The sequence below is a fragment of the Melospiza melodia genome, chromosome 6, assembly GCF_035770615.1.
Source record: "Melospiza melodia melodia isolate bMelMel2 chromosome 6, bMelMel2.pri, whole genome shotgun sequence".
Taxonomy (NCBI): Eukaryota; Metazoa; Chordata; class Aves; order Passeriformes; family Passerellidae; genus Melospiza; species Melospiza melodia.
Genome location: NC_086199.1, coordinates 61,198,517 through 61,212,120, shown reverse-complemented (window position 1 = coordinate 61,212,120; position 13,604 = coordinate 61,198,517). Strand labels below are relative to the sequence as shown.

Sequence of the window (13,604 nt, the reverse complement as noted above, 5' to 3'; positions counted from 1 at the left end):
GTAAAGAAAAGACAGCAAGGGTTCAGTTGAGCATAGACACCACCTGGAAGGGCCAGAATCTCCCATTAAGCTCAGCTTAACACACACAGGGGATGTTTCACTCCTGAGTCTCTCCAAGGTGATTCCTGCAATATCTGGGTCTGTCTGCCAAACAATTCCTTGGTTTGCTGGCTAAGGGAGAACAGAGGAAAAGGTACCCTTGTAAACTGTCACATTTGTGAATGATCTTCAGTGTTAGTCCTGAGTGTAGCCATGACTGGAATTACCTCAGAAGTCAGAAGCATGATTCACAGATCAAGCAGGGTGAGCTTGAGAGAGTATGGGAACTGGAGCTTAAATCTCAAGTGATGAGTATGTGTAGTTTCAAACCACTGTGCAGCTAAAATAAATTCCTAGCAGTCAGTTATATTCATAATCCAGATTACAAATCACACAATAAAGACCTGAACAATTTGAACATGTTGCAGAATTCATTCACAATGCTTTGCCTTCCAATACATCACATAACTGTGCATGCAACAGCCCCACTCCTACAATTTCATAGACTTCATTGCAGCATTAGCAAGAGACTGGAAACAGTGAAGTACCACGGAACTCCAGCTTCAGGATTTTTCTGACTATCCCTTAAAATATACCTCCATTCTTTGTGGCCCTGCATGCATATCAAGAAACTTGAGCTGCCCTTTAGCCAGTAGAATTAATACAGGAAAGAAAGAGAACATGTAGCACTGTATCCTGCAATAAAAGGTGGCTCAGAGGAATGTAACAGCATCAAATGAGACACAAAGCAAAACAAAGGCATCTACTGTCACTATCAGGTGTGTGCTAACTGCACTACCTGCTTGCAGAGACAAGCTTGAGGCTTAGAGACAGTCTGGTGATACTATGAGCTCTCATCCCAGAAAACAAGGATAAAGGACTATAAACCAGAGAGAAACTAATAGGAGAAACAATCTGAAATAAGTATGCTACTATTTTTTTTCCCTTTGAAAACGGAGATGAAAGAGACTCCACTTTAAAAATTAAATAGGAGAAAACGTGCTGCAGAAAGTTACCAATGTAATATGTAGCTAAACTGTGCCCTAAATATATTCCAATAAAATGTGGGTCAAGAAGCCACAGCTGAAATTACAAATATATATATAGTGCCAAGAACCCCACAAACACATTGAAAGCAAATGTTCCAGTATCAAAAATATATCAAATATTTGACTGTCTATTCAGACAGAACAACTGGGATGTGTCCACACCTCAGAGAGAGCAGCCCACCATGAGCACAGGGCAGTGTGGTTGCAGATAACTCTTCACAGCTCACAAGTTCCCAGACATTTATAGGGTTTTTATGCCACATTCTCTCTGCTGACTTGGGCAACCTGAAGCCTTCTCCATCATGCAATGTGGATATGGCCTGGGTGAAGAAAATGCAGAACTGTTTCCATCTCACTGATGAAGATGTGAAACAGAAATGCAATTAATGTGCCTTGGCAATGCAGGGAATCCAAGGCAGAGTTGAGGTTCCCCAAGCCCCAGTCCAGGGACAGAATCACTTGATTGGCTTTCCTCTCCTTCTAACTACTGAGTGAAAGCAGTTAATGTGCTGTGGTACCTCAAAGTAGTGCTGCTGAAAGAACACTGATTTCCAACACGGTTTTTCATATCTACTGTACCAAAAGAAGGGCAAATATCCATGGCATGGATCTGTAACCTATCACATTTACTTTTTAATCCATTAATTAAACTAGCACACTCTACAGTCCAATCTCCAGCAATTAATCCTCCCCCCTGCTATCAGGAATCTAAATATGACCCCATTAGAGCACACTTCTCCCTTTGGTTCAAGTAGGTGGAATCACTATTTATTTTTAAACTGAAATAGCATGACAGATCCCTACTTACAGTTGTGAAAGCTGACAGTAAGGCTTTATTTTATGGCATTAGAGCTGAACGGATGTGAAAAATTACATATTAAACAAACTGGCCACCAGTTTGCCTGAATTTTTAAGTAACAAGACATTTCACAATAAGGGCTCCCTACTGTCATTGCAAAGCATGACAGAAGGCAAGGAACATGGCTGGAGGAGAGCAAGGTAGTGTACAACACAGCAAGGTTAAGAAGAGTGAAGTGAATTTCACCTAGACATGAAATCTAGGTGGGCACCCAAATATTCCGTGGGTGCTTCTCCTTTCAAAAACATCCCTGTGGGAGACTGAATGGCAAGGAAGGCCTGGAGGCTGGGAAAACACAGCTGAGCCATGCTCTCACCCAGAAACCTCTCACAAATACATTCCTATTCTTATGTTCATCCTGAATCTCAGAAATTAAACTCCCTCTGGACAGCATTTCAGTGCTCTGAGCTGTCCTCTCCGGACAAAGTCCTTCTTCTTTACATTTCTAAGTCATTGGAAATTCAACACCACTCCATGTAAGGCGTGCAAAACATCTAGCTTTAAAACACAGCCCTGGATGCAGTTACCTGGTCCTTGGGTTTCTCCACTGCCAGGATAAGTGGGAGGCTGATTTTCCTTGAGGAACCTGCCTGAAAAAGCAAAACCAAGATTGGTTTGCAGCTTGCCAGGTTCCAGCAATAGCAGAGGACATGTATACAAGTCCTTGTTGCATACTCCCAAAGCTCCTCTCATCATCATCTCCCCGTGCTGACCTCTGCCAGTGCAGTACAGAACAACCTGCGAGCTCCGGGCGAGCACAGAGAAATGTACTGGAAGATGAAGAGATTATTTTCATGTCTCACAAGAAATCACTTGTCTGCAGCTGCTTCTTTTGTGCTATATTTTCATTTCAGCTGGTGCCACTCGCATTTTATAGCTTCATAGTTTAAAATAAATTTAGTTAAAATTTAATTAACTGGTCTCACTTCTATTTCTAGTTACCCTCCAGAAACATGTTAGGGAGCTGCAGCCAAAAAAGCTGTACATGAATCTCAAAGCCAGATCTCATTACAAGGTTGATTCCATCTCTACAGGAAATCAAACCCTGGCACTCTGTAACTCTTGATCTAGAGGCAGGTTTTGAGCAGTGAGATCCAGGGACTTTAGATTCAGTTTTAGCTCTCCATAACAAGCTGGATGGAAAAGCTGTGTTCAGGAAATGTTGATTAGTTTGTCTTCCTCTCTTGTTACACCAATTCCCAGAGCTCTCTCTCAGGCTCTCCACTCACTGTTTCAGATGCTGTGCACTACACTAAATATTACAGTTTTCTTTTGCAAAACAATTAAGCTTTATGATTGCCTTGCTGATCAGGAACAGCAGGAGACACCTCTGCTGACAAAATCAACCTTCCAGCCATAATTATTCATATCTAATTACACTGCCAAATGAGGTCCAAATAAACCAGATTCTTCTGTGGGAGGTGAAATCAAGCCAGAGAAAACTGCAAGCTTCCTTGTCATCCCAACCATGCAAAAACACTAATTTTCTATCCCTCAAAATATGCACAGTTCCTGCAGAAACAGAGGGAGAGGCTTTCTCAATCATGTTTAAAAAAGGACAAGAATGATTAATAAGATCCTAAGAAGAAATGAAAGCAAGACTGGGAATGGTTCCCTATCCCAAAGTACCTTGCTAATGGAGTTTGGAGTCTGTGGTGTCTCATCCTTCAGTGATGATGGGCTGTTTCCTTCCACATCTTTTCCTGCAACAAAAAAAATGTGATTCAAAACCAGTGAAATTCTGTGCAAAACCATGGCTCATCATGGCCTGAGAAGGGCTACTGCTATCAGCACACAAGGGAAGTATCATGAGCAAGAGCAAGCACACCATGATCCCAGAGAAGGATCGTGTCAAATTTGAAATAGCCTTGATCCTCATGCTTGGGTAACAAGACTGCTCAAAAGTAAGGTCTCAAAACACCATGGAAAACCAGCATGAGGGTTGCAAAGTCCAACATTTAAAAGCTGGAAAAAGCCAGAAATAAGGTTGCTTATGCATCCTTAATCAGCTCCCTTCTGTGTCTGCATTATGATGCACTCTTTAATTACATTACCACAGTCTGTTCTTTCCTTACATACCCCATGCCTTGTTCAGTGCAAATAATAAAAGCAATTCAGTTAATAAGCAGCTATTCAATCCTCCTTGGTCAGTATCTGGCAACTCTACACTGATGCACTTGATAGCACGCTTTGTTGGACAAATAATAACCATGATTACAAAATGTTACAGAAGACAGAAGAGTATCTAGGCATAATTAGTAAAACAAAATTAAAAAACCCCAACCCACTTGCAGAAGATCATTGTCTTCTGACCAAGTTATTTGTTAAAATAAGAAAGATTTTAAATTTATGAGCAGTAAAGGAGACTATGACATTTTCCAATCATTGTAGAAATATATAGTCACTACTCAAATATCCTAAACTTGCATATATTATATACTGGCATGAGTGTGTGTAGTCCTAGTCCAAGCAATAAAATGTAATGATAAATACTGCTCTCTTGGCCAAATGTAATCAGGGCCTTAGAGTAAAAGAAAGCATAGAGCTTCTATTAAATAAAACGCCAAAAAAACAGAATCTGATGAGATGAGATTTTTAGAGGCAAGACAGTCATTGTTAACCAATTACAATGTCATTTTCTTCTCAGAATCATTGGCAATCAGAGCTTCAGAATACAGGATGCAGTAAAGAACTACCAAGACAGTGAAACACAGTCCATTTGTAGCACACTGCAAACAAGGGAACTGATGAAAATGCTTCCAGCACTGTGTGGGCCAGCCTTGGAAACACGACCAAACCCAAAACCAGCAAGGGAAAACCCCAATTCTCCCAAAGTCAGCAGAAACTGTCATAGATGTGTCAGAACCATAATTTCTCCTGGAATTATCAGAGCAGCCTTTTAAGAAGCCAAGCACTGTTAGGAAAGTCAGCCACAGGGGCCCATGCTGACACAGGAGGCCCGGGAGAAGAGGGACAGCACGTGTGCTGCTCATGTGGGGGAGTGGAGTGGAGGAAGGACCCATCCAGACACACAGTAAAGTGATGCCACAACACGAGACCCATGTCTCAATCTACTTTCTTAGCTGTCACTCCTCCCCTGGAAACACTGAGCCCTAAATAGTGCACTCAGAATCCTGATGTTTGTGGGCAGGAGAAAATTTAAAAAATTAAAAAAAACCAAACAGCCGTGTGTGGCCAGAGATTTGACAGTGACTTTGGGCTACCATGACAAGTGGGATGGCCATAAGCTCTGCTGTGCATGGACGAGGACCTGGATCTCCATACTTCTCCTTTCTCTTACAGCGTTTTCATCTCTATAACCCCCATTCTCCCTAAAAGAGGCAGAGGAAGATGGAAAAAAACTCATAAAGCCATGTAGCTGCTGCACTTTTTTTCCCCATGAAGAGTTTTTTCTGCACATGTATGGGAAAGTAACATATGGTCTAAAAGTTCAAGTAAAGTTAATGGGAAACAGCTGCTGCCTGCTCCAAGGGAATGGTGTCTATTAGCACAACAGAATTCACATCCATTCTTTATCATGTCTCATTTCTTAAAGAAAGCTTGACACCTAGCTTGTAGCTGTACAAAAAGCCTGCATGTGAGACATTTCTGCCTTCTCTCAGTAATTCATTTAAAAGGATTGCCACCTGAACAATGAGATTTTCCCTGTTCTTGAGGTTCTGGACAATTCTGCTCACAGAGCATTATGGGAAAAAAAAGGAACATGCAACATTCCAACATGGAACATGTCCAACTCTATCATTTACAAGACTTCATTAGGCATGTTCATGAAGCAACATCTACTATGTTTCTTATGCCAAATGCATTAAGTCTACTAGAAATTGTGAGGAAAAGGTTGTTTCTCAGAGAAGAGAATCCCTCTGAATCCTTCATCTTTCCTGTCTGTCTCAAGGAATCCTGCTGCAGCCATGCAGAAGGAGACGGCCAGCCCTTGTTTGGAGAACAAACTTCACAGGAATGATGTAGAAGTTTCTCAAAAACCCACACAGTTGAGTGAACAGAAAACTCAAAAGTGAGAGTCTCACCCAGAGCACAACAGACACAGCTACCTCGAGAAAATAAATAGGAAACCACAGAAAAACATCAGAGGAGCTAAACATGAACTGGCTATAGAAGGTGAAACACTTATCTCCCTGATCAAGAAAACACAATGCACACAATAGAAAGAGAGATGAACTTCACAATTTAAAGTGCTCGTTGCCACCAGGGCACACAAAGAAGGGTCCTCCGCAAAGCAGCCCAGAAATTCTGCACCAAATAACAAAAAGCATTTTGGGAAGAGAATCAGTAGTGCTTATGGAAACAGCCTTCATCACATTGTGAAAAAAAAAACCAAAACTGCCAACACTCTAGTCTTGTGGCTAGAGAGTAGAATTACTGATACTTTCTTTTTATCCATTATTGTCATGCATGGAGGAACTAAATATTTAGTTCTTTTTCAGAACAGTAACCATTCCTTTTCTTTGGTTTTCCACCGGGCATCAGCCCTGCAGGTGCATTTGCCTTTCCCCTTTGTAAAGAATGATACAGCAAGCATGACTGATGAACTCCAAGAGGAAATATAAGCTCTGATGTGTGACAAAGCTATTGCAAATAAGATAAATTTCTGCTGTAAATATCAGCCATGTGACCCAATGTGAACACCTGAAATGTAGTTCTGTGTATCCTTCACAGGAAAATTCCCATATTCGTGAAAGTACATCTCTTAGTATTCAGATAAGCCAATCTAAATTTTTATTTAAAGACTCTGTGATTTTGCAGCTTAATCAAAAAGAGATTCTGTAAAAAATATTATACCAATAAATTTCCTATCCTCTGAAACAGAAAACAGAGAAAGGTTCTCTCTCCTCATGGCTAAGTAAAAGACAGACATGAACAAGGAACAAGAATTCATGTCCCTCTGATTTGTGAGCTCCCTCTAAAAAGAAATCTTACTCAATTTTCTCTCAGTTACAAGAATAATTAGCACTTTTGTATGCAAGCAAAAGGCAAGAAGTCCAAAGTGCTATTTCAGATAGTGCCCTCTGCATTTCCCATATGTTTCCTTTAAAAAAAAATTGACTCTCTTGCTGAACTGCATCCCCTGTGCTCTCCTGAGGTGTAAAGTCTGTCACTCCCTTCTCTCTGAAATATTTATTTGCACATCTTCATTGTTGGAGGGAGAATCCTAGGTGATGGTGCAGCTCCAGCACATCACACCTCACTGAATTCCAGACAGGAAATCACTGGGCTTTGCTCACTCAAACACAACCAGCCCAGTGCTCATGTAAGGGGAACCTGCTGGGCTCAGGCAGCAAAACACAGGCCACTGGAAAAGCCTCAAGAACTGAAAGCTCATGTAGAACAACAGAGAAAAACAGAGAACAGAGAAATATGGGATGCAGCTTATGGACACAGAGCTGTGGCTTATCTATGGTGATAGCAGCGTTGTTCAGAGGAACAGGAGAAGGTAGGTGAGAACAGGAGGAACAGGAGAAGCACACAAGGCTCAGAGGAAAACAAGGCAGAAGCAGCAGCAAAGGAGTGAAAGTAGAGCCTGCCATAGGAAATGGCAGCTGAACATGAAGAATAACATATATTTGTTTTCCTCATATTTCTTGCAGGAAATATGAGGAAAACAAACAGACAAGGCAGCTCCACGGGGACAGGGAAAGAAATGAGAGGAGTGAGGATAGACAAAACCCCAGACTGCCTGCAAGAAATCCCCTGACTGAAGGAGCAAATTCTGTTTGTTTAAAAGGGATATTCTCTCCTTTACAAATCCTTTAGCCTGTGCTCTTCCTTTGCAATACTGAGGGGTACAGCCATCACTGGCACTGGGGTTTCCTGGGAGCAGCAGAACAGGAGATCCATCGTGGCTCAAGGCACTTGTTCTGCTGAGCCCAGCAAAGGCTGCCAGCAGGGATCAAGGAGCAACAAGGTGATGGGGGAAGCTGAGGAAGAGAAAATTTCTTCCAGCCACCTCCTCCACACTGAAATCCTCAACCTTCCCTGGTTTCTAAAATATTACGGCACTGAAATATAACTGTGAGGGAGTCAGCGACTTTTTTAGCATTGAAAATACTGCTAAGGACTGAAGAAAGAACTGGGCAAACTCTAAGATATGGCTCTCCATCACCTCAAACAAGGGGAAGCAAATACAAGCTGGAAACTCAGCCCTTCAGCTCCCAAGGATAGCAGAAGTGAGCTATTTATTTGCCACATATTTGTACAGACTGTACTTATGGGCAATCAGCTGTTCAGAAGTCCCTCCAGGTTTGAAATGTATGAGATTTTAGGTGTCCCATTTTAAATTGTTTTCAATTTGATTACTGAAAGGTTGTTGAAGCTTCCAGCTGCCTCGGTGACAGCCAGGATTAGTCAGCACTGCTGAAAATAGGCTCCCCACTGCCTTGCAGCAGACACTCATAAACAAAATACCTGCAAAATCAGAGGCCCTTGAAACCTTTACACTTAAAGACAATTAGCTCGGGAAACCCAGACCTGGTTCTGGGCTACATCTGCAAAGCCCAGAGAGTCTGTTGAGTGCTACATCTGTATGAGCACTGAAACCTTTTGACAGAGGCTGTGTTCTTTCTCCAGATATCAGTGTTTTGAGACCTCACAGGTGCTGTGAGATTTGACTATTTACAACTGACATGGCAGCTGCAGATGACAGCTCTACAACTTGTGACTGCCCCCTGAAGCACTTGTTTACAGACTGGAACAGAAGCATTGTCTGCAGACTGCAAGCAAGGGAAGACTTCAATGTTTACTGTGAGCAACAAATTCTGAAACAATAAAATGAGCTCTTTTTCCTTCAAGAAAGGTGGAAAATTCAAAGGCAGGAAATTCAAAGCTGAAAAAAAAATAAAATGTAAAGAGAATGCTTAAAGCTAGTCTGCCATTCATTGCGGCCTGTCAAGATTCCTGGTACTTGTAGTGCTTGTAGATATTTACAGAACATTAACCACAGAAATTTTGCTCTTGTGATATTTATCCTGGGCTCTAAATCTGAACAGGGAAACCTGCCATTAAACATCTGCAAATGGGGACAGTAAATTTTAAGCAAGTGCAACGCTTAGGGTGAAACACATAAGTGGCTTGAAGCGGATGTGCCTGAAAACATTACAGCAATTTTAAAAATGTAAGGCCATGCAGCATTCAATCAGTTACAAACCCCAATTCTCATGCCCTCTATTCCCATTTAATGCCATGGCAATGACAAACAGCAGCACTGTCTGGGGTCCAGTACAGTGTTGCAGCAGCTTCTCTCACTGTCTCTTTCACATTTTTGCTTCTCTGGCAGCATGCTGAGATGTCCACCTGCAGCCAAGCACCTGAGGAATGCTGCCTTCTGCAGTGGCACCCAGCCACCCACCTGGGCTGAGCGGGTAGATGTCGTTGTCGGCCCCGAAGAACAGATTGCGCGTCAGCTTGCGAGGATCGACCTTCTGAGGGGTGGATGAGGCCGGACAGAGGGAGAACCTGCGACGAAGGAAGTTCTCCTCCTTCATGGCATGAGCTGGGGGGGTTTTCTGAAAAAGAAAGATTGATTACAGTTAATTTCAAGACACAGGAAATCAAGGTTTTCACACCTAGATGGCTCCGCTGCTTCAGAGCCACCTAATCCCAAGCAGTGTGACAGATCTTTTTATAGAGTGCCAAAAGGCCATGCAGGGGAAAAAGCCTAGATTAGTTTGAAGCTACAATTACTCATTTGCTGACGTGTTGTATTTCTAAACTGTAGGGAAGCAGGACACTGCTCCTGAGTGAATCCAGGCAGTGTCACATCTTCCTCCCCACAAGAATCTATCAGGCTAACAGCTACTCACTAGGTCCATTCAGTGCCCAGCATTCAGTATACAGTCCCTGAAACTCTTATTTTTTCTTTTTTTTTAAAGGCTTTTGTGCCTCATAAATGCAACTCCATTGGTGTCCGTGGAGTTACACCATCTCCACACAAATCATCATTAATCTGAGCTGTGTGGAGGAAGACCAGCTGCACTGGCTGCAGGGAACACCAAGAGATCACACCAGTCACTCCCACTCTTATCTCATACTGCAGCAAATATGATGATTTCAGTTTTTAAAATGGCATTAAGATCAGCCTTGCAGTTTGATCAGTAAGATATTGCTGCTCTGTGAGGATAAAGACCAGCATTTGTGTCCCCAGAAGCCTCCTTGCATCCTGTACTGGTGGTACTTTGCTCTTTACCACCACTTGGCTAATGCATTAGACCATCCTGACTGGAATTGAAGGGTTTTTTATACCCATCTAACAAGCAGTTCTTTCTCACCCTTTACAAACAGATACTATGACTGTCTCCTACCCGAGTTACAGGCTTTATTCCTTCCCCACGTGCAGCCAGAGGCAGGGCTCTGGATAGCAGTAAGAAGTGTTAACCCAGCCTTTGGGTGGGCATGCCTCACCACAAGGTCTGCTGCTTCTCTGGTGGACAGTTACTGAGGTAAGGAAAACCCCTTAAGGATAGTACACATTTCCTGAAAAGCTTCTCCACATTTTCCCATCTCTTTTAGGTTACTGGGAAAACAAAGAATAAAAGGTTGCCCAGAGTCACAGTGCAGTTTTGAGGGGCAGGACCTACAGGCTCCTAAAGTGACCCTCATGGCACAGGAGGGATATAGGGCTGATAACAGGCTAGAAGACCCTGCCCTACCCTTCCTGTTCCCAGGACAACCCCTGTGCTTTTGCTCCCCAAATGCCCCAATTTCATGGGGAACCCTCAACAGCCTCTTGGAGCTCCGCCTTCACAGCCAAGACACCACATGAGGGAGTGTTATGAATATGTCCCAGAGTGAGGAACTCCCCTCCTGTGTTTTATCTGGGCTCTCTACCTCCACCTTCCCTGCCAATCCCCGTAGATGACAGGCCCAATGTTTCAGGTTTTGCAATTTTTAAACATTTATTTGCCCAGCAGGCTACATTAGCTTTATAAACTAGCTGCTGTGTAGAAGGCAAGAGAGAATCTGCTCCTTCTTTCCTGCAAGAGAAGGCCTCGGTGCCCAAGAGCTTTATTTGATGTAAACCAGGCTGGACTCCAGCAATGTGTATGGGTTACCAAAACCACTTTGAGTAGCAGGTCTTTCTGAACCCAGCTCACCATGGGACGTGTGAGACATCAGGCTCTGTAACATCCAACAACAGGCTGATGGGTAGCAGATGGGGCTGCCCAAAAATGGGACTCCCCTGGGCATTGCAGCTGCCATTTGAAGGGGATGTGTGTCCCCTGTTGGGCTTGCATCACCTGCAGAGGATGGGACAAGGTCTGTGCAGTGATTGCCAAGAACCCCAAAGCCCTGTGTGCCAGCATGGCCCCCAGCATGAAGTGGTGTAAGACAGCACAGACTCAGCAGCAGAACTTCACTGCAGCCCCCTCACACAGCTCTGGGTGAAAGGCTTTCTGTTGGAGCTCCAGGACATTCACACTGCCCGGGGCTGCCACGGGCCGAGCCTTGCCTGGCACCCCATGAGGGCCGTGCTGTGTGACGGCAGCCAGGGGAAAAGGGGCGGCTGCAGCTTTCCACTGCTGCTGCCCTGCCTCCGGTCAGCTCAATGGGCCAGGAAACTGCTCTGCAAACACATCCAGGCTCAAAAGGTCCCCAGGCTGCCACTGTGGCCAACGGCATCTCTGAGGCAGCAGGTAACATAGCTAACTTAGCAATGTAAATAAACCTCAGTTTGCTTACAAACTTCTGATTGCAAACAGCTGGGTGGGAAGAGATGCAAAACTTGACTGCTAACTTTAAAAAAAGAAAGGAGAGAGGGGAGGAAAACACAGCCAGCCATGTGTCTGAAAGCAAAGTATTTAAAAATAATCCAGGTCTAAATAGCTGGGTTTGGAATGCTGACAGTGAGCTATTTTTTGTCCTTGTTCCCAGAAAGGCAGTCTTAACTCTCTACCTCTAGAACTGCTCGTAAGTGGTTCAGAACAAAAGCAGATGAGTGAGTTTCCCCAGAAAGCAGGGACCAGGTGAGGCTGTGCCAATCATGCAGGAAGGTGTTCAGAAATCCCAGGCCCACCCAGTGGAAGCAGGCTGGAGGACAGCTTACAAACATAAAACATCCATCCATCAGCTCTTACACCCTGACAGGGCAACAGAAAGGCTGTGCCCATCATCATTTGTCAGCAATACCACAAGCTCTGTCCATGAAGAACTGCCAGCCAGCTCACACTGACGTCAGCAGCAAAACTCCAAAACACAATTTTTTTTCAACTGTTGCTCAATTTACTATGCAGAGAGACCAACACACTGATGTTATGCCCACTTACTATTTCACACTATTTAACCACAGGATAATTGTCAGAGTTGCTGTGCTGATGCTCTCTCATTTCCACTGCTATTTAAGCCACCAGCTTGATAGCAGAAAAAAATCTGGATGCCTTGTTCAACTGGGAACAGCTAGTAACAAAGGACCGATACTTTTCTCAGTTCTGGCTCTTCTCTTACATGTCTTCATATGAACTTGTGGCAGAAGCTCATCTCTTTCTGACCACACAGATCAATGTCAGTAAGTTTCTCTTAACTGGTGCTTTTTAGCAGAAGACCCCCAGTGACAGAAGCTTCCTGAGATGCCAGTCACACACACACAACCATGCAACACACCATGCCACCACCATGGTGTTCTCTGGCTTGTTTTTCAAAGACATCTTATAAGATATATTTGACTCTCATCCAGACAGGCTCTTATGTAGCACAAAATCACAAAACCAGACTTTTTTCTGTTGTATTTTGGGTTTTCTTAATACATCAGACACTTTTCTCCTTGTCTGGAGAAAATGTAGTTTGCATTATTAAGATTCTACAATAAACCTAAAATATTTATTTTGGTTTCCAAAAGACATCACTGTGTGTGTCTGCATCTGTATCTACCCTGTTTTATCCTCCCTCCCTATCCCTTTAGTACCATTTGAAAATGTCACAGAACTCCAGCAGATATTAGAAAACTTGATAATATTAGTTTTTTAAAAGTTGTATCTTAAAAGATCATGGCTAAAGAAAGGAGGGAAACTGTAAAGCTGTCCTCTGAACCCAGCTATTACCAAATATCAGTGAATCCAACATAAGCCACAAATCTATAAGAAACTGAGGCCTCATTAACTCACTTAGAGAACTACTTCTTTTATCTGTCCATAAAGGTCTGACTGCTCAAGCTGGCTTCAAATAACATAAAGCTCAGGAGAGCTGTAAGGGAAGATGAACAATAGATGCGAGGGACAATTTTCCAAAGGGGTGTAACGGGAAGGTGGGAGTTGTGTTCATGGCTTTTCACAAGAGGACTCGTTAGACATGCAAATAATCCAGAAAACATATAAAAATTCAGTGCTGATGAAGTATCTGGTAAGAAATAAGCAACAATAGAAGATGGGCTTCTAGAGATGAGTGATTAGAGCCTCAGATCTTTCATGGTTGATTTGAAGACAACACTGTTGCTCTGAAACCCAAATCTACTTCTAAATCAGTATTTTGGAGATTGCTTCAGGATATGGCAAGATGCTTCAGGGAAACCAGTTCTGTGGGGGCTCAGGGAATAGAGAGAAGGTAAAGATCAAAATTAGGCCAGAACTGTAGAAGGCCAAAAATTGCCATTCTGTTGCCAAGCCACTTATGTAACACAAGGCAAGAAATGTCAC

The 13,604-nt window shown here is 43.1% G+C and overlaps 1 protein-coding gene across 8 annotated transcripts in view; it reads right to left on the bottom strand.

Moving 5' to 3' along the window:
- OSBPL5 (oxysterol binding protein like 5) overlaps nucleotides 1-13,604 on the bottom strand; it is a 172,792-nt gene that overhangs the window by 51,272 nt on the left and 107,916 nt on the right. For 7 of the 8 annotated variants that reach the window (XM_063158624.1, XM_063158629.1, XM_063158626.1 and 4 more), the window contains exons 2-4: nucleotides 9,329-9,485; nucleotides 3,577-3,650; nucleotides 2,475-2,537 (exon numbers count right to left, since the gene is read on the bottom strand). In XM_063158624.1, the coding sequence (XP_063014694.1) occupies nucleotides 2,475-2,537; nucleotides 3,577-3,650; nucleotides 9,329-9,485 (294 nt within the window). Of the gene's footprint in view, nucleotides 1-2,474; nucleotides 2,538-3,576; nucleotides 3,651-9,328; nucleotides 9,486-13,604 lie in introns of those variants that run through there. The other variant, XM_063158623.1, reaches the window with a different exon arrangement.